Below are 20686 nucleotides of genomic sequence, written 5' to 3'. Positions count from 1 at the left end.
CCCAGAATAGTTAAGGATAAATCTAACAAAATATGTGTAAAATTAGAAATCACTTTTATGTAGAAGTAGTTGAATATATGGCTTAAAAAAAAATCTTGTTTATATTGAGAAGGGTATGTACGTTTTCTTTAAAAGAAATGTTTTTTAGAAGATAGTTTATTTTTCTTAGTTGAGTTTTTTATGTAGTGATCACGTGTAATTTTGTGTTCTTTTTAACTTAACATTATTTCATCATGTCACAAGTTCCTTATAATCCCAGGTTTTATATCTACTTAGCCATTCCCCTAATGTTGGATATTTAGATTGTTTCCAAGTTTTCAAAATGCATTTTCTAAGTTTCTTTAAATTGGTTGATACATACCCTCCTACAAGTAAATTTGAACCTACTATAGGAAGAATGGAATCAATCTGATTTTAGAGAATGTAATTGGTGTCGGGTAAAGACTGAACTTTAGACTGGCGTTTGACCACCAGAGTGAAAGTTTAGTATGTTCTTGAGGTCTGTTTCTAATATTTATTCTTTTTTAATAAAGATTTGATTTACCTATTTATTTATTTATTTGAAAGAGAAAGAGAAAATGAGAGAGAGCACGATCGAGGGGAAGAGCGGAGGGAGAGAGACAAGCAAACTCCCCAGTGGGGGCTCAGTTCCACGACCCTGATATCACGACCTGAGCCGAAATCAAGAATCGGGTGCTTAACCAGCTGAGCCACCCAGGCACCCCTAATATTTATTCTTAATAGATTATTATGTCTGTTATTTTAGGAGAATTATCTTTAAAAAATGTGTCAGTGACTTCCCATTTTTGCATCAGAATGATACATGCTTTTGTTAATCTACTCATGGACAGTAGCCTCTTGTGAAGTCTTTCCTTCTTCTTAGATGTCTGAGCTCTGCTTGTCTATTAGAATTGAGCACTCTTTATTGTGCCCTAATACTCTGCCTGTAGATGCCTATCAACTGCCCCCAAAACTTTTATCTTTAAATTTATTTGTTTACATGTGTGTTGTCTCCTGTCAGACTGGGAAGAGACTGTCTTTTGGCTTCATATACCTACTCACTAGCATAAAGTGTATGGTAGATAATGTGGTACTAGAAGTCTGTTTTAATAATTACAACTTCAGTTTTCTCTAGAGAAAAGACCAGTCTGTACTTGAAGATGTGCTGTTTCTAAGTCTCTCATTTGCTCGTACTGGTCTGCTGAGTGCCTAATGTAAAATGAGAAAGAAGGGATGGGTTGATGTTAACCAAGTTTCTGGTCACTTGACAGGTGTGGGATTATGAGACTGGAGATTTTGAGCGAACTCTTAAGGGACATACAGACTCTGTACAGGATATTTCATTTGACCACAGTGGCAAGCTTCTGGCTTCCTGTTCTGCAGATATGACCATTAAACTATGGGATTTTCAGGGCTTTGAATGCATCAGAACCATGCACGGTAAGGGGTAGTGGATAGTAATTTTTTTTTTTTTTTTTTTGTGGATAGTATTTTGATATTGATTTGTAACGTGACATTCCAGAGAAAAGAATACTGTTTTCTAATAGCGTGCAGGTTCCCTACATTTAATTCTTAATTGTATCAGTGGAAGTGTGTATGATGTAAATAACCCATGGAGAAGCCATAGTAGTTGAATTGTTTCAGTTATGAGGTTTTAAGTATCTCCTAGTACTGGTTTATATAAAATACTTAATTCGTTTTCAGGAATATTTTTGGATAAGAAAAACTCCTGGGACCTCTGTCTTCAAGAAAGAAAGAGAATGAAGTTATTGGGGATTTGTTTTGTTTTGTTTTGTTTTTCATTTTTCTCACTTGGGATACTGAAGTCCAGAGCAAATAGGTATAGTAAAAGCTGGAACCTGGTTTTTGTTGCTCACTCTCTAATGTTCCACATACACTATAGTCTCAGTGTTAGGTTGTTTTCCTGAGTCTTGTCCTAGAGACTATTCTCTGAGGCCGTTTGGCCTTGTGGAAAGAACATGGGCTTTGGAATCAGATATCTGGGTTCAAATTCCTACTTGTTTACTTGTGACATTCGGAAATTTCAACTTCTTTGATCTGCAGGACAGAGATAATAATACCTGTCATAGGATTGTTGTGAGGATAAAATGAAATCATATACATGAATCATCTTGGTTTAGTACCTGGCACATAGAAGGTGCCCACTAAGGATTTTCGTTTCTTTAAATATGATAAAATTTGAATGTTTGGATTTTACATAAAGAACACATGCTATGTTGGTAATGAAAGAGTTTTTTTTTAATAGATAATCGTGATGTGATTACATAGAGAGTATAATTTGAAGGGTGTTTTTCCCCCAAATTAAGTGGGAAACTTACCAGTTAAAGGAATTCTTTCATAAAAGAATGGAATCCTTTAGTAAAATCTAGTGTTTATGTTTCTTTGAGTAGCCTGAATCTTGTTGCTGTGACTTTTTTTTTTTTTTTTTTTTTGTGTGTGACTTTAATGAAGAAGGGGAGTGGGAGATATAGGCTTCCAGTTATGGAGTGAGGAAGTCAGGGGAATAAAAGGCACAGCATAAGGAATAGAGTTAATGATATTATACCGGTGTATGGTAGCAAATGGCAGGTACACTTGCAGTGAACATAGTAACATTGTGTATAAACTTGTCAAATCACTGTGTTGTACAACTGAAACTAATGTAATGTGTGTCAACTATACTTAAATTTAAAATATTTTTTATAAAGGAGTTTTTTCCAATCACTGTGTATTCCTTAAGCTAATGATATTTATGAGGATTCTCTATAGAGTTTTTTCCACAAGGGATAGCTGATTAGGAATGTGAATAATGCATATAGGATAATGCATTTTTATCCCCAGGGACATCAGCAACAAAAAAGGAAATTTTCAACCACTGTTTTAAATATGGAACCAAATCTCCATTTTTCTTCTTCTTTCTCTTTAGCTTTGTAAGTCTTATTTCTAACATATATCTTAGGATATCAACCATGGAAATTTTTGTGTGTATCTAGTGTTCATATAAACATTCAGCATATTAGTATATTCAAATGCTGATGATACTGATTCCTTGTAGTGTACAACTGTACCAGTTGTACAGGTTGAAATTTAATCATAAATTGAGCTAGCTACTTAATTCATTATGGATTATTTTATTAAGTTGCTAATTCCTTGACTTGTGTATGTAAATCCAGCTTTCTTATCAAATTTATATAAAGCCCAGTGTATTTAAAGTTGCTGCGATATTTGAAATCCCACAGTGAAATCTCACGGTAAACTGAGGTTTAATTGCTCTTGGTGATATATTCTTAATACATTGCTGTGTTATGTGTTTTAGGCCATGACCACAATGTTTCTTCAGTAGCCATCATGCCCAATGGAGATCATATAGTGTCTGCCTCAAGGGATAAAACTATAAAAATGTGGGAAGTGCAAACTGGGTGAGTAGGTTTGGTTGAAAAGGTGTCAGCTGAGGAGATATAAAACAAATAGCCAAAATGTGTTCTGAACCAATTATTTTGACTTTAACCCCAAATGATCATGGCTGGTTGTGTTTATATACTTTAATACGAGGTTTTAATCTCTTAAATGTTTCCGATAAAGGAACAGGAAAATTATAAAAGAAACTTCCATGTCCTTGAGACCCATTTTCTATGCAATGGCTTCTTTCTTTCTTTCTTTCTTTTTTTTAAGGTTTTATTTATTTATTTGAGAGTGCAGAGTGTGAGAAAACAAGCATTGGTGGGGGGGCGGGCAGAGTGCAGAAGGAGAGGGAGAAGCAGGCTCCTCACTGAGCAGGTAGCCAGACAAGACACAAGGATCCATCCCAGGACCCTGGGATCATGACGTGAGCCGAAGGCAGACGCTTAACCAGCTGAACCACCCAGGTGCCCCTAGTGGCTTATTTCTCTGTGGTCTTTTTTTAGGTGATTTCTCTGTGGGTTGAAATAAAACATAATAACATTTGTGCAGGTATTCCCTTATTAGGCTGAATTTGGTTGTGCTTAGAATGACACATGATTGTTACTATAAAACCTTAACCTACTACTAGTTATACCCAGATTAGTAGAGAGTGTCTGTTTCCCAACAAGGCTATAAATACTTTTGTTAGGTTTATTGTGTGTGTTTCATTTTAGAAGATTTTATTTCTCTCTGTAATGTATTATAGCTTCTTCTATAATGTGTTGATTGGTTGTTTATCTTCTATAATGTGTTGATTGGTTACCTCCTTGATGATACTCCCATCAGCACATTTAATTGATAATTTGATTTTCTGGCCTGTCCCCATCTTTTATTAACCGTGAATGTACATTTATTCTCTTGACTTGCCTGTGGTTACTCTAACTTTGTGCCAGCCTCTTCATTCCAGTGCATGGCTAGTTTTATATTGCTTCTGGAAAGTGTCCCAATAATTGCCATTCATGATGTAAATTACTACTTATTTTGACAGCTACTGTGTGAAGACATTCACGGGACACAGAGAATGGGTACGTATGGTGCGGCCAAATCAGGACGGCACTCTGATAGCCAGCTGTTCCAATGATCAGACGGTGCGCGTATGGGTCGTAGCAACAAAGGAATGCAAGGCTGAGCTTCGAGAACATGAGCATGTGGTAGAGTGTATTTCCTGGGCTCCAGAAAGCTCATACTCTTCCATCTCTGAAGCAACAGGATCTGAGGTATGTGATTTATATGTCATTTCATTATTTTATTGCTGATATCAGAATCTTAGATAACTTTTTTGATTCTCAGATACAGGGCAGTTAATGCATTGACAAATCTGCATCCCAGAATTCTGTATCTTGAAAGTCTTTACTCTTTCGGACATGTGGAAGTTATTTATAATTTTAACCAGTGTTTATTGTTGTCAGCTGACACTTGACTTGTGCTGGGGATGATAGATTCTCCTGTAAAAGTGGTCATTAAATTTATCAGAAATGCCATTGTTAGTATACCAATGCAAAGTAAAACTTACGGGAGAGGTTAAAGTTATCTTTTAGAAGAATACCCTTTAATGAACATAATTATTTTATTTATAGATTTGTGTTGGAATGCAGTTCAGTCCTTAAATACTTGTTTTAAAGAATATTTCATATGAAGGCCTCTTGATACTCTTAATCAGTAGAAGCACTAACTGAGTCTGGAGTTGTTTTTTTTTTAATCACCTTGTGCTCATCACAATTGCATTCCTTAATACCCATTACCTATTTCACCTATCCTCTCACCTTCCTCCCCTCTGTTAACCATCAGTTTGTTCTCTAGAGTTAAGAGTCTGTTTCTTGGTTTGTTGCTTTCTCCCCCCACCCTTTGCTTGTTTGTTTTGTTTCTTAAATCATAAGGTATTTGTCTTTCTCTGACTTATTTCATTATAGTGTTCTGACTTACATTCTGACTTATTTCATTATTCTCTCTAGCTCCATCCATATCATTGCAAATGGCAAGATTTCATCCCCCCCCCCCATTTTTAGGGATGAATAATATTCCATTGTATGTGTGTGAGCATCACATCTTTAGCCATTCATCAGTTGATGAACACTTGGGTTGCTTCTGTATCTTGGTTGTTCTAAATAATGCCACTATAAATAAAAGGGTGCATGTATCCTTTTGAATTAGTGGGTTTTTTTAATTCTTGCAGTAAATACCCAGTAGTACAATTGCTGGGTCGTAGGGTAGTTCTATTTTTAACTTTTTGAGGATGCTCCATACTGTTTTCCAGAGTGACTGCACCAGTTTGCCCTCCCACCAACAGTGCAGGAGGGTTCCCCTTTCTCCACATCCTCATGAACACTGTTGTTTCTTGTATTAATTAATTTTAGCCATTCTGACAGGTGTGAGGCGATATCTCATTGTAGTTTTGATTTGCATTTCCCTGATGATGAGTAATGTTGAGCATCATGTGTTTCTTGGCCATGTGAATGTCTTTGGAAAAATGTCTTTTCATGTTTTCTGCCCATTTTTTAATTGGATTTGTTTTTTGGATGTTGAGTTATATATATTCTTTATATATTTTTAATACTATCAGATATGTCATTTACAAATACCTTCTCCCATTCTGTAGGTTGCCTCTTTGTTTTGATTGTTTTCTTTGCTGTGCAGGAGGTTTTTACTTTGATGTATGTAGTCTCAGTAGTTTATTTTTGCTTTTGTTTCCTTACCTCAGGGAACCTATCTAGAGAAAAGTTGATAGAGCCAATGGCAGAGAAATTACTGCCAGCGCTCTCTTCTAAGAGTTTTATGGTTTCAGGTCTCACGCTTAGGTCTTCAGTCTTAAGTGTGTGTGGTGTAAGAAAGTTCAGTTTCATTCTTTTGCATGTTGCTGTCCAGTTTGCCCAACACCATTTTTGGAAAAGACTGTCTTTCCCACTGGATATTCTTCCCTGCTTTATCAAAGATTAATTGACCATATAACTGTGGTTTTATTTCTGGATTTTCTATTCAGTTCCATTGATCTATGTGTCTGCTTTTGTGCCAGTACTGTGCTGTTTTTGATTACTACAGCTTTGTAATGTAACTTAAAGTCTGGAATTGTGATGCTTCCAGCTTTGCTTTTCTTTTTCAAGATTGCTTTGGCTATTTGGGGTCTATTGTGGTTCCATACAAATTTTAGGATTGATTGTTCTAGTTCTGTGAAAAAATGCTGTTGGTATTTTGATAGGGATTGCATTAAATGTGTAGATTGCTTTGGGTAGTATAGGCATTTTACCAGTATTTGTTCTTCCAGTCTATGAGCGTGGAATGTCTCCATTTCTTTGTGTGTTGTCTTCATTTCTTTCATCAGTGTTTTATAGTTTTCAGAGTATAGATCTTCCACTTCTTTGTATAGGTTTATTTTTAGGTATCTTACTATTTTTGGTGCCTTTATAAATGGGATTGTTTTCTTAATTTCCCCTTCTGTTTGCTTCATTATTGAATGCAACAGATTTATGTATATTGGTTTTGTATCCTGAGACTTTACTCATTTGCTTATTAATTCTAGCAATTTTTTGGAGTCTTTTGGGTTTTCTAGTCTGTAGTTTCATTATATTTCTTCATGGTTCTTTAATTGGTACTTTTCATTATTTCAGTCTTTATGATTAATATCTTAAAAATAAGTTACAGAATATTATTTCTTTGAATAAATTGCAGAGCCAGAATTTGACCGCGTCTTTTATATAGACAGCCCTATTGGGGAGTTTTGCTCTTGTTATCATACAGCGCAGTATTGGTTTCTAGGGTATAATTCAGTGATTCCTCACTTACATACAATACCCAGTGCTCCTCACAACAAGTGCTCTCCTTAATTCCCATCACCCGTCTAGCCCATCCCCCATCAGCCCTGTTTGTTCTCTATCACTGAGTCACTTATGGCTTGTTTCCCTCTATTGTGGATATTTTTAAATTACGTTCTAATAAATGAAGGAGGAGAATCTTCCTCCTCAGCCCCCATCTCCCCACCTCCCCATCCCCAAAAATTATTTTTCCAAAATGAGGCTTCTATAGTAACTTTGTATTTTGGCTGACTGGTTGCATTTTCAGATTCTTTTTACTGCCCTCTGGTGGTGGCTACTTGCCATGTCATAAATTTGATTCTGGCTGGACTTTGTATAGACTGAATTAAGTAGCTTTAAATTTTTTCTTGATTACAGAATTCTTGAACAGTAAATTGATCATCCATTAGTATTATAGAAACTGAATCGTAATCTTAGTAGAGATATTCTGTTTTCATATTATCTGGGTCTTTCCTGTGTAATAGCTTATGTATGTCAAAAAACCTGTGTATTTCAATACAGAAAAATATGAAGAATAAGTCCTAGAGATCTAAAATACAGCTTGGTGACTACAGTTAATAATACTGTGTCATATACTTGAAATTTGCCAAGAGGGTAAATCTTAAGTATTCTCACCTTAAAGAAAAATGTGTTCTCACTGCCTAAAAAGGGGTGGGAATGTTTATACAAGGTGATGGATATATTAATTAACCTGATTATGATGGTCATTTTACAATGTATATATATCTCAGAACATCAGATGGTGTGTAATAAACATACACAATATTTGTCCCCCAAAATTGCATTTTTATAAAAACTGGAAATGTAGATCATTTAAAGTCCTCACTCAACTTCTTACATGGGAAACTTATATTTGTATGTTTTCTGTAGACTAAAAAAAGTGGCAAGCCTGGGCCATTCTTACTGTCTGGATCCAGAGACAAGACTATTAAGATGTGGGACGTTAGTACTGGCATGTGCCTTATGACCCTAGTAAGTTTGCATAATCTTACTGCTTCTTTTGTATCTTAACTATATTTATATATTTTCAGTTAGATGCCTTGTAATATCTTATTAAATAATCTGGATTATTGCAAGCTTTGAAAGAACTTCTTTATAAACACTATTTTTCTTAAACTTTTGTAATCCTATTGTTAAGTGATAGGAAAATTATTCCTGTAAAATGTCATGTTTATATAAAGGAATCTACAAAGCCAGTTAATGCCAGGAGGGAGAGCCTAGCTCACTGTATCTTTAAAATTATATATTTCCTATAGGAGATTATAATACACTCTTTTCTTATTTTTTTGAGAGAGAGAGGGAGCAAGCGCAATTTGGAGGAGGGCGAGAGAGGGAGGGAGAAGCAGACTCCCTGCTGAGCAGGGAGCCTTAACATGAGGCTGGATCCCAGGACCCCAAGATCATGATCTGAGCTGAAGGCAGGCACTTAACCATGGTACCCCTAGATTCATTCATTTTTTTAAAAGAACTGTTTCTATATTTCATGGTATTTAATTTTAATATGAATCCATTTAACTATTATCTGTTTGTTCACATGGTCCAATTTATTTGGTTAATTTTACCTTTTTTTTTTTTTTTAAAGATTTTATTTATTTGTTTGACATTAATCACAAGTAGACAGAGAGGCAGTCAGAGAGAGAGAGAGGAGGAAGCAGGGTCCCTGCTGAGCAGAGAGCCCGATGCGGGGCTTGATCCCAGGTCCCGGGATCTTGACCTGAGATGAAGGCAGAGACTTTACCCACTGAGCCACCCAGGCACCCCTATTTTACCATTCTGATGTTACTGTTGTTACCTAGCTTTATGACTTGGAAATGCTTGTTTCATTTTAGGAGCACCTAGAATTTGGTATTAGGATACATAAATGAGGACACCTGGGTGGCTCAGTCGGTTTAGCGTCTGCCTCCTGCTCATGTCATGATGCCAGAGTCCTGGGATCGAGTCCCATAGTGGATTCCCTGCTTAGTGGGGAGTCTGCTTCTCTCTCTCACTCAACCCCTTCCCCTTGCTCATGCTCTCTCTCTCAAATAAATACAATCTTTTTTTTTAAAGTATATATAAATGATAGTAAGCATTGTGAAGATTCTTCTTTGCCTAAGGAAGTTCTAAGGGAATCTGTGGGCATTAATTCAGTAGCAGCTTTTGTAATTGGGCATCCATGTTTGTTTTAGAGATTTCTTTAGGTGCTAACCATATGTTGAAGTGATTGTCTCTCTATAGGGTACAATAGACACTTTGGAATTATCATCAAGAATTGATCAGAGGGGAGGTGGGGTGCCTGGATGGCTCAGTGGGTTGGGCCTCTGCCTTCAGCTCGGGTCATGATCCCAGGGTCCTGGGATCGAGCCCCACATCGGGCTCTCTGCTCAGCAGGGAGCCTGCTCCCCTCTCCCCCTCTGTCTGCCACTCTGCCTACTTGCCTGCTTGTGATCTCTCTCTCTGTCAAATAAATAAATAAAATCTTAAAAAAAAAAAAAAGAATTGATCAGAGGGGCATTTGGATGGCTTAGTTGGTTAAGTGTCTGACTCTTGATCTCAGCTCAGGTCTTGATTTCCCAGTTGTGAGTTCAAGCCCCACACTGGGCTCCAAAAAAAAAAAAAAAAAAAAAAGGTTAGAAAGTTAAACTCTCCTGTAGTAGTATTCGGACCTCAGATATGCTATATCACTATTTAAAAAGGTCACCTACATTTAAAATCAGAATGTGTGTATGGGACACCTGACTGGCTCAGTCAGTGGAGTGTGGGGGCTCTTGATCTCAGGGTTGTGAGTTAGGGCCCCATATCGGATATAGAGATTGCTTGAAAAGAAAATCTTTTTAAAAAGAAAGAAAAAGGGGCTCCTGGGTGGCTTGGTGTGTTAAGCCTCTGCCTTCGGCTCAGGTCATGATCCCAGGGTCCTAGGATTGAGCCCTGCATCGGGCCTTCTGCTTGGCAGGGAGCCTGCTTCCCCCACCCCCCACCCCCGCTCCCTGCCTGCCTCTATCTCTACTTACGATCTCTCTCTCTGTCAAATAAATAAATCTTTAAGAAGAAGAAAAAAAAAAGCATGTGCTGTGCTCTCCTATTTTTTCAGCTGAAGGAGGATACCTTTTTTTTTTTTTTTTAAGATTTTATTTATTTATTTTACACAGATCACAAGTAAGCAGAGGCAGGTGGGGGGGTGGGGGGGGAAGCATGCCCCCTGCTGAGCAGAGAGCCCAATGCAGGACTCAATCCCAGGACCCTGAGATGACCTGAGCCGAAGGCAGAGGCTTATTAACCCACTGAGCCACCCAGGCATCCCTGAAGGGGGTACTTCTTACTGCTCTATTTTGGTGTAGCCACAGAAATGTGATTCTAACTTTTTTTTTTTTTTTTTAAAGACAGGAATCTTTTTTTTTTTTTTTTTAAGATTTTATTTATTTATTTGACAGACAGATCACAAGTAGGCAGCGAGGCAGGCAGAGAGAGAAGGGAGGAAGCAGGCTCCCTGCTGAGCAGAGAGCCCGAAGCGGGGCTCGATCCCAGGACGCTGGGATCATGACCTGAGCCGAAGGCAGCGGCTTTAACCCACTGAGTCACCCAGGCACCCTGTGATTCTAACTTTTGTTGAGGTTTCTATGTCTAGTGATTGGTGACTTTTATAGGTCACATTAATAGAAAAAGGTATTTTTTTAAAGATTTTATTTATTTGAGAGAGGGAGCACTACACATGAGCCAGGGGTGGGAGGGCAAATGGGGAGGGAGAAACAGATTCCCCCTCAGCAGGAAGCCCAATTCAGGGCTTGATCCCAGGACCCTGAGATCATGACCTGAGCCAAAGGCACCTGCTTAACCAACTGAGCCACCCAGGCACCCCTAGAACAAAGGGTACATCACCTTGCTCATCTTTTTTTTATTTTGTTAACTCCCCCTTTTTTGGTTCTTTTACAAAAGCAATATGGTTATTTATGTTGTAGAAAGATTAGAAATATACAGAAAAGCTAATAAAAGAAAATAAATATCTCCCTTATATCACTTATAATACCTATGAAGTGTGTATTTTCTAGTCTAGGGCTGTCCAGTAAAACTTTCTGTGATGATGTTCTGTATCTCTAATATCCAGATTTGTGGCTACCGGCCACATGCAGCTATTGAGCTCTTGAAATATGGCTAGTGAGACGGAAGGACTGAATTGCTGGTAGTGTTAATGTTCGTTAGTTTTTTTTTTTTTTTTTTTTTTTAGGTTTCATTTATTTGACAGAGAGAGAAAGAACACAAGTAGGCAGAGCTGCTGAGTGAAGAGCCTAATGTGGGGCTTGATCCCAGGACCTTGGGATCATGACCTGAGCCGAGGGCAGATGGATAACCCACTGAGCCACCCAGGCGCCCCAGTGTTAGTTTATATTTGAAAAGCTACATGTGACTAAATGGCTACCCTGTTGGACTGTGCAGTTCTAAGCTGTTTTCTTTAATTCCTATGTAGATGAATATGGTAGAGATTTTATATGTAAAAATGATAATCATATTGTATATATTACTTTGTGGCAAACCTTTAACTTAGGAGGCATGTGACTCTGGCTCATGTTGTTAGATATTTCATTACTGATCACGTACAGTGCTTTGATGAACATCTTTGTAGAATAAATCTCTGGGCCATTCTTAATTATTTCTTAGGGTAAATAGCAAGAACTGAAACTCCTGGGGTAGGAGATGTAGGTAGATGAATGGATGGATGGATATGCAGTAAATACCTGTGTATCCTTCACCTAGAGTCACCAGTTGCCAACGTTTTCCTTTCTGTGTTTGTGTGTGTGTGTACATTTTGCTGAACAATTTGAGAGGTACTTGTAGATACCATGATAGTTGTATCTCCTAAAAATAAAGGTATTCGGTATAACCACAATAAAATGATCATTGGGGCGCCTGGCTGACTCAGTCCGTAGAGCATGTGACTCTTGATCTTAGGGTCGTGAGTTCAAGTCCCACATTGGGTGTAGAGATTCCTTTTAAAAAATGATTTAAAAAAAAGAGAGAGAGATTTGACATTACTCAGTTTCTCCAGTCATCCCAGTGGCTCTTTTTTGGCATTGACATTTTTTATTGTGCTTTGAGTAATGACTGTTTTTCTGGATGCTATTTAAATACTTTATCCCTTTATTAAATCAAATACCTTCTTGTCTTTAAGGTGGGTCATGATAACTGGGTACGTGGAGTTCTGTTCCATTCTGGGGGGAAGTTTATTTTGAGTTGTGCTGATGACAAGACCCTACGTGTGTGGGATTACAAGAACAAGCGATGCATGAAGACCCTCAATGCGCATGAACACTTTGTTACCTCCTTGGGTATGTATGAGTAATGAGGTTTCTAAGCAATTAGATTTTGGAGTGCCAGATATAAACAGTTTTATGTAATCATGTGGAATTTTCCAAGTAAGAAATGACTGTGCTTTCAGGACAGACTAGAGAAGACAGTTTAAAAACTTTGTGGATTCCTACCATTTGTTTTAAATTCTCCTTTCCTTAACTCTCTCTCTCCATCATCAGCCTTATAATAAAAAAAAATTACTTTCTCCATGCACAACATTGGTTTTGGAAACTAGGATTGTGAAGAGGATGCTTACTAACCACTCTGATGGGTAATTTTCCTCCCCTACTAGTTTGTAAGTTTCTCAAAGTAAATTTTACTCTGCCTTTTTTCCTCTGACAGATATATACTACCATGTACTGGGAACTCAGAATCGTATTTAAGTTTAATAAATATCCTCAGTGTTATCTGGACCTGAATCTAGAATTTAAAGTAGTGAATACAGTGAAATAAAATACACCTAGGGTTTGATGGATCTAATGATAAAAATAAAGCTAATGCCCACCTCGTAGGATTGTTACAAGAATTAAACATGAATATAAAGCGTTAGTACTAAGCTTTAGTACTAATAGGGAATATAGTAAGTTAATAGATACATTGAGGGTGCCCTTATTGTTGTCAGATTTGAGTGTTTATTCAGCTTCAGTTGGGAGGGGGGTTTTATGGGGGAGGTATTTTTATCGAAGTATTAACATAGGACTTAATCATTACATCTCAGCTTCCCTAAACCAGGGGTGGGTGTGTGGGTGTATATAGGAAAAAAAAATGAGTATCCCTGGCACTTGGACTTGCTTATTTTATGGCTTGTTGAAAATTTTATCTAGATTTAAAATAAGCTTTTTCTTTTTCTTTCAGATTTCCATAAGACGGCACCATACGTGGTTACTGGCAGTGTAGATCAAACAGTAAAGGTGTGGGAGTGCCGTTGATTGAGTCTCATGTGGCCCCTCCCATTTTCTTCTGGATGCACTCTGATGATACCATGGTTACCCCATTGAGCTCTGTTTAAATAAATATTGTCCTTTCATGTAAATTATTCTGGATGTAGATTGAGCTTATTAAATGTTACACACAAAGTATTCATGCATGGTGAATCCAAATTGTATACTGTAAATTTACATACGTTGTCTAGAAGTACCATAGGGTTTAAAAACCTGGGCTGGCATTGGTCACACCAGGCCTAAGAAGGCAGAAGTTGAATAAATTGAACTAGGGCACTAAACTGAATAGTTGACAGTGTCATTTTATGTTGGATTATTAATTCCTGTTTTTCTTTCTGCTATCTGTTGGTGCCTGACTTGATGGCCTCATTTGGGGAAAAGTGGTGATTATTAGGGCTTTTTCTGAAATGTGTATCTATGTAACATCACTTAAGTGTGCTTAATAAATCTTCTTTAAGGATGTTAGATGATAAGGCTACAATTCAAAATTTTCTGAACCATCTATGTAATTAATGGGGATTACACATTGGAATTTTTGTCATGACACATTTGCCAAATCAATAGGATACATATGTTTTGGCAGCCTATGAAGCAGAGGCTAGTGGTATATTTATGTAAGAAAATGACTGTAAATCTCAAATAAGAAAAATCTCAGCAGCTAATAGCAAATCATCTATTTCATTTGGGTCTTAATGCTTTGTAAACAGGTTAACAAAACACTGTAATACTCTAAGCTTCTATTTTTCACACTAGACACACTTCTAGTTGTATTCTCCATACTATTAGACTGTATAGTGATGTGACTTCCAAGTAGAATTTAATCTTCCCATTGAGTGTGTCATGGTACAAATCACTATTTGTTTTGATGTTTTTTAGGGATGTGCAATGTGCATTACATAATGACAAATATTGAAAAGGTTATGTTTGCCCATTTTAAAGAAGTGGGAGAAATACAGCAGTTTGTTTTTTCAACATGAATCTGTTATTGATTTGAACTGTATTTAACTTACAAGTTAAAAAAAAGACAGGGTTTAATGGAGCATGCATAAAAATGTACTGTGTTTTCACCTTTTGTTTATATATAAACGTTTATATGGGCCTATCTGTAAGTGGATAAGTCTGTATATGTATATCACACACATACAACCTCCATGTCTTTGGGTCCTGGGTTTTTGAAGAAGTGCTAAACATACAAGTAGAATAAATTTTGCTGTGGAATACCATGCTTTAGAACAAGCCCTTTTTGATCCTAATGCTTCTGAAAACTAGGTCTGACTCTGTGGGAATTTTTCCCAGTTAAGAGGAAAATCACACACGCACACACACAACAGTTTGGCTGTTCAGCATTTTACACATCCTGATATATTGTATATTATGATCCAAAGTTACTACAAGTAAGTCTAAGAGAATTTTTATCCATGACTTTGGAAACAATATTTCATTGCAGATTATTAAATAAATAATTCCATTGCTTTGCTAACCAACAGCTTTTTTTTTTTTTAAGGTCCTTTGAAAAGTTAACAGAACAAAGAAATAACAAAGACAGTTTAACAAAGAAACTTACTCTGAATTACATTTTATTCATTTGCATAATATGTGGGGTTTTTTTAGATATCCCTTTTAGTATTTAATGGAAATTTGGTTCCTGAAAAAGACAAAGGGTTAGAGTTAGTGTCCTCTAGGTACACAAACACAGAGACTAGGCCTTATGTTTACTAGAAGCAGCTTTATGTCTAACTTCTGTCTTTTTGTTTGTTTGCTTTGTTTTTAATAATTCCTGAGCGACGTCTCTGGAAGGAAAAGTGTTCTGAGAACTAATGGCTATTTTTGAAGACAAAAATTACAACTTAAGCTAATTCCTTAAATACAGTAGAATAACTTTCAGGATAATATTGCCTCACAACCCTTCTCACGTTCAGAAGTCTTTTTTTTTGTTTGTTTCCCTTTAGCTGTTCTGACTGGAGTTTTCTACAAAAGCTATGGAAAATATCTTTGTTCTTGTTTGCTGCTATTTCCTGTCCTATTTTAAGAAATATAAAAACATAGAAATGGTGCATCTTAACATTTGTTTGTACATGTATAAATGTCTTGTATTTTAATTCATTTTTAGCATGTAGCAACATGAATTGTTTAAGGGTAAGCCACAACATCTAGAAATCACTCATAGATATGAACAATAAAGGGAAAAAATGGTACCGATTTAGGAGGAAACAAAGCTGCTGTCCGCTGGGTTTCCCCCCCTGCAGCATACAGTGACTTTCGTTGACAAAGGAGGAGAAACAATATTACTCTGTAAACAAAGTTATCCTTACTTGGGAGATTGCCACAGCCTGCTGCTTAGTTGAGCTACCAGACATCCTCCATTTAAGAAGCAGCAAACACTGAATCTCAGGGATGGTCCTCAACTGGATCCAAATGTAACAAGCCCTGTTTGAATAACGAAGGGGGTGGGGGAGAGCGATCCATCCACAGTCCGGAATCAGAGGTGCGCGGTTTCCTGCACTGTTGTTTGACACTGCCCTGTTGATGCCCTTTCTTCCTGTTGCCTCCGTTTCTCTGTCTGCTGTCTAACCCTGTGCCTTGCCTGGGATAAGTACAATGATGAGGTTACTGGTTTGGATTGTAAGTGGAGGAATTTATGAATTGGTTTAGAGGTTCACTGCTGCTTTGTCACTTTCTCAATCAAATTGGCCACTTATTTAAGAAATAAAAAGCTGGTAGAATTGCATCCTCAGATGATTATTTGACTTTGTGTGTGTGAAAACAGACATTCCAGTGCCACCCTTAATGTGCCCAAGAAGTCCTAGCTGCACTCTAGAAAGTGCAAGCCACGGAAGCTGTGGTGTAGACATTGCCCGGAGAATAGTTGCTTTTTGACTTGGCATCTTGCACTTTAGGAGACTAAGACCGTCCTGTTTTGTCTATGTGTGGTGTGACCAATGGTGTGCCCTGCGCACTGCTCTAAAAATCAATAGTGTTAGCAAGTCGTCCAGGCTGTGGAGCGCTCGCTGTCGTCTTTGGAAGCTTTGGCTCTAGATCACCAAGCGCAGTCTCCTTACTGTCAGTGCCCTGCTCTCCTGTTTGCCTCTTCCTGTTTCTGTGTGAACTTCCAGGTAAAATCACTCACTAAATAGTTTTCTTTTAAATTTATTTAAAGAAAAACTATTTAAAATTAAAGGATATTTTGTTTGGTTGACAGTGATAATTCTTAAGCAACTGAAATTAAAATTGTTGAAGGAAAAGGCGCTTAAAATGGTTACTCTTTCTGTCCAGCTGTATATAAGTCCAATGTGTTAATTAATCTAGATGCAAAGAAGAATCTCCCAGTAGAGAAGCGACATGTACAAAATCGGTGAAAAAGGTTTTGGGTTTTATTTTTTTGTTTTTTGTTTTTTTCAGTAGGGTGGGGGGAGGGCAAGCTGGATTTACAAGTCACAACTGGACTGAACTGGCCTTTATCTTTCCACTATATCATGTAAGTAGCTGCTTTCTTGTCCTGCCTATACTTCAGGCATCCTAAAGCTCACTGAAGATGATAGAAACAAACACAAATATTCGGGTTAGAAGTTGATCCTGACACTGACATGAAGGCAAGCATTGATTTCATATGAATGTTGCAGAGGTGGTGGTGATTGGAGAAAACAGTTCCCAGATTGTAAGAGTTAACTGAAGATATTGACACAATTTAAAAAAAAAATCAGTAAAGGAATGTATATAATATTGCTCTTGTGTTTTACAGTAAGATTTGTTGCTCTCAGACTGTGTAAAACAAAATTTATTCATGTTTTCTGCATATTAAAAAATCCTATTGTACCAATTGGTAAACTATTAAATGCCTATAAAACTAGATGTGATTTATTTTTATTTTTTGGTGTGCTGGTGCAGAGATTTAAAGCCTTTAAATTGATTCCTAATAGGAGATGGGACTGTGTTCAACACCAGTCATAGAGTAAGCTGCAGATTGGTAGCAGGGCCTCAATGGAAGGCTTTTCTCCAGGGCAGTGCTGGCACTGCCTTTGCTCTGTCCGTCCTTCACCTTATTAGGAGGTCAGTAACTAGGCTGCAGGGGCTCTTGCTATGGCGCTGGGCGCTGGGTGGGCTTGCCCAAACCCGACTTCTTTAAAGCACCACCCTCCCTCCAGCAGCCTATTCTGACAGTGACTGGCTCATTGGCCCAGGCACCGGAGAGCTGATGCCAGGAATGACCTATTGTAAATGCTCCTGTGTCCCCACACACCCCAACAAAGACTTGGCCCACTTATAGTGGTCAGGGTCCAGAGAGAAGGATCATGCCCCCTTTGTTCTGTTAATGAATGAGACATGTTCTGTCCAGTGGTCTTGGATTCTTGAGGATTCTTTTTTTTTTCCCCCAGACTTATTTATTTATTTATTTATTTATTTATTTATTTATTTATTTGACAGAGATCACAAGTAGGCAGACAGCGCCAGGGGGCAGGGGGAAGCAGGCTCCCCACTGAGCAGAGAGCCCGAAGAGGGTTTCCATCCCAGGACTCTCGAGACCATGACCTGAGCCGAAGGCAGAGGCTTAAACCACTGAGCTACCCAGTTGGCCCGGATTCTTGAGGATTCTTAATACTGCTTTCAATTTTGGTTGAAATGTACCAAAATCTTCCACTCTTGCCCCAGAAGCCGCATGGCTTTCCCTTTGCTTTACACATGTTGGCTATGTCCTACCTCCCATCTCTACTACTGCTCAGCCAGCGCCTGTAGTGTCCAGAGCACCCAGCAAGTCTCCAGCCTTTTTCATGTATAAAAGACAAAGCTGAATGATATAGCGCTTTACTTAACAGCCCAGTTGTCTTCCTGCCTACCCCCATCCCAAAACGGGAATCCTCAAAGAACACCAAAGTAATTTGCGTGAAATTCTAGTCGTCTGAGTTTTGCAGCTTTTCCATTTCCCTGCAGGGCTCCTCTTTTCCCCTAGCTTGAGACGCAGATGGTAAGCCTGACCACTTTCCTTAGCGGTAGAGAGTTCTAGCTTTGGCATCAGGATCCTGAAATGCAGTTCACTATTCAAAACGCACTCCCTGGTATATCACTTCAAGCTTTTTTCCAACATTCATTGGGTGTCCCTAAGATAGGACGAGGGATAGGAAAATGGAAGACTTGGTAGGGAAACGGTAGATGTGGCAGCTCTGTCCCTCTTTGGGCTTTGGTGAAACTTGACTTGCATGCTGAGAGGTTTACCAGAATTCTATAAGAAAGTGATTCCCAGGGGTGCCTGGGTGGCTCAGTGGGTTGAGCCTCTGCCTTTGGCTGGCTTGGGTCATGATCTCAGGGTCCTGGGATCAAGACCCGCATTGGGCTCTCTGCTCAGCGGGGAGCCTGCTTCCCAACTCACTCTCTGCCTACCTCTCTACCTACTTGTGATCTCTGTCAGATAAATAAAATCTTCCAAAAAGAAAAAAAAAAAGTTATTCTCAGCAGGCCAGCAGCAGCAGCACTTGGGAACTCAGAAATGCAAGCTTTTGAGCTCAGACCTTTCTAAAACATCTATGAAAAAATCAATTTTAATAAGCCATCCAGATGATTCTAATGTAGGCTCAAGCTTAAAAACCACTGATCCTAATTAATTCAACTAGCTTCTCATTGAAAAAGACATGTGGACAGAAGTCACTGGTTCCGGAGCCCCACAGCCAGGGTTTGAGCTCAGATCAGTCCTTTTTACCACCGTCACTTTGGTATATAGAACCTGTGTGAATATTCTGTATGGTCATCATACCCACTTGATCACCAGCCCTCTTAGTAAAAGTGGAGGGGTGCTTGACTCAGAGGAGAATGTGGTTCTTGATCTCAGGGTTGTGAGTTCAAGCCCCATGCTGGGTGTAGTTTCCTTAAGATTTTTTTAAAATAAAAATAAAATAAAATAAAATAAAAGTAGAGGTGGAGGGACTAGGGGAGAGAAAATACATAATACTTTGAATGCTTTTTAGGTGCCAACATCCTTATTCTCCACACACATTTATCCTTAACACTCCTTGCTGGTGGAGTTAGTACATTTTTATGGACGAGAACACAGGCTCACGAGGTGAGGTCTTGTGCCAAGGGTATGAAGCCAATCTAGAGGGTGAGCTGGAACCCAAACCCAAATGTACATGCTCTTTCCCTTACCTGTTTCTGCCTGTTAAACATATTGTTAGCTAAGTGTAAGGAGGACCTTCTGGCCACTTTGTGTTTTAACCTTTAGCAAAGTAGGAATGACCCCCCTCCCATCCCTGAGGCCCACTATGACATTGTACCACACTGCCAACTCCCTGGGAGATGACCATTGGGAACAGGGCAAATGGGTCAAGGATTATGATGTTGCCTACACTTGGAATTTAGGAAAGCTCCTAAATCATTATATTTGAGATGTTTGTTCTCAGGATACTGGGTCCTACGTGGTCTGCATCCCAGTGTCTTTTCTTTAATCAATGGATTTGCCTAATGGGGGTATTTCAGTTTGCATTTGAGGAGAGCCACCTATCCTCTGAAGGTGTCCTGATGTGCATGCCTTGATGGATTTTAAATTTTTTTAAGATTTATTTGAGAGAAAGAGTGAGCACAAGCGGGTGGGAGGGGCAAAGGGAGAGTGAGAAGCAGCAGACTGCCTGCTGAACGGGGAACCCAGTGCAAACTCAATCCCAGTGTACTGGGATCATGACCTGAGCCCAAGGCAGAGGCTCAACCAGCTGAGCCACAGGTGTCCCTGGATTTGATAGCTTGGGCTCTGGCAGTGGAAGTACTTGGGCCACAGCAGGATACCTGTTTCTCTGCCTCAGAGTACAGGTTCCTCCTGGGGTCCAACAGTCCTCTCAATACCCATTTCATAATGGGCGTTTCAAGAGTAGGAGTGGAGACAGTTGATACAATCTCCCCCACTCCCCCATGATATAATCTTAAAAACTTAATTTGGCTATATTAGCTTTTCAAAAAGATACTCAAGTATAAAAGTAACATGCGTGTTAAAAAGAAATCCAGGGACACCTGGGTGGCTCAGTCAGGTAAGCGTCTGCCTTCGGCTCAGGTCATGATCCCAGGATCCTGGGATCGAGCCCCACACTGGGCTCTGTGCTTAGTGGGGAGTCTGCTTCTCCCTCCCCTGCTTGTGCTCTAACAAATGAGTAAAATATTTAAAAGAGAAAACTTCCAAGGTCAAGAACATCTTCTTTCCAG

General features: G+C 38.6%; 1 protein-coding gene across 4 annotated transcripts in view; it reads left to right on the top strand.

The window, feature by feature from the left end:
- The window catches only part of PAFAH1B1 (platelet activating factor acetylhydrolase 1b regulatory subunit 1), an 86412-nt gene extending 69053 nt beyond the window's left edge, over nt 1-17359 (top strand). For all 4 annotated transcript variants that reach the window (XM_080827355.1, XM_080827356.1, XM_080827358.1 and 1 more), the window contains 6 exons: nt 1272-1440; nt 3317-3419; nt 4430-4658; nt 8118-8219; nt 12391-12547; nt 13425-17359. In XM_080827355.1, the coding sequence (XP_080683481.1) occupies nt 1272-1440; nt 3317-3419; nt 4430-4658; nt 8118-8219; nt 12391-12547; nt 13425-13498 (834 nt within the window). In that variant the 3' untranslated portion in view covers nt 13499-17359. The remainder of the gene's footprint in view (nt 1-1271; nt 1441-3316; nt 3420-4429; nt 4659-8117; nt 8220-12390; nt 12548-13424) is intronic.
- The last annotated feature ends 3327 nt before the right edge of the window (nt 17360-20686 follow it).

Source organism: Martes martes (assembly GCF_963455335.1).
Source record: "Martes martes genome assembly, chromosome: 16".
NCBI lineage: Eukaryota > Metazoa > Chordata > Mammalia > Carnivora > Mustelidae > Martes > Martes martes.
Note: the sequence above shows the minus strand (reverse complement) of the source record. Positions and strands in the feature narration are given on the sequence as shown.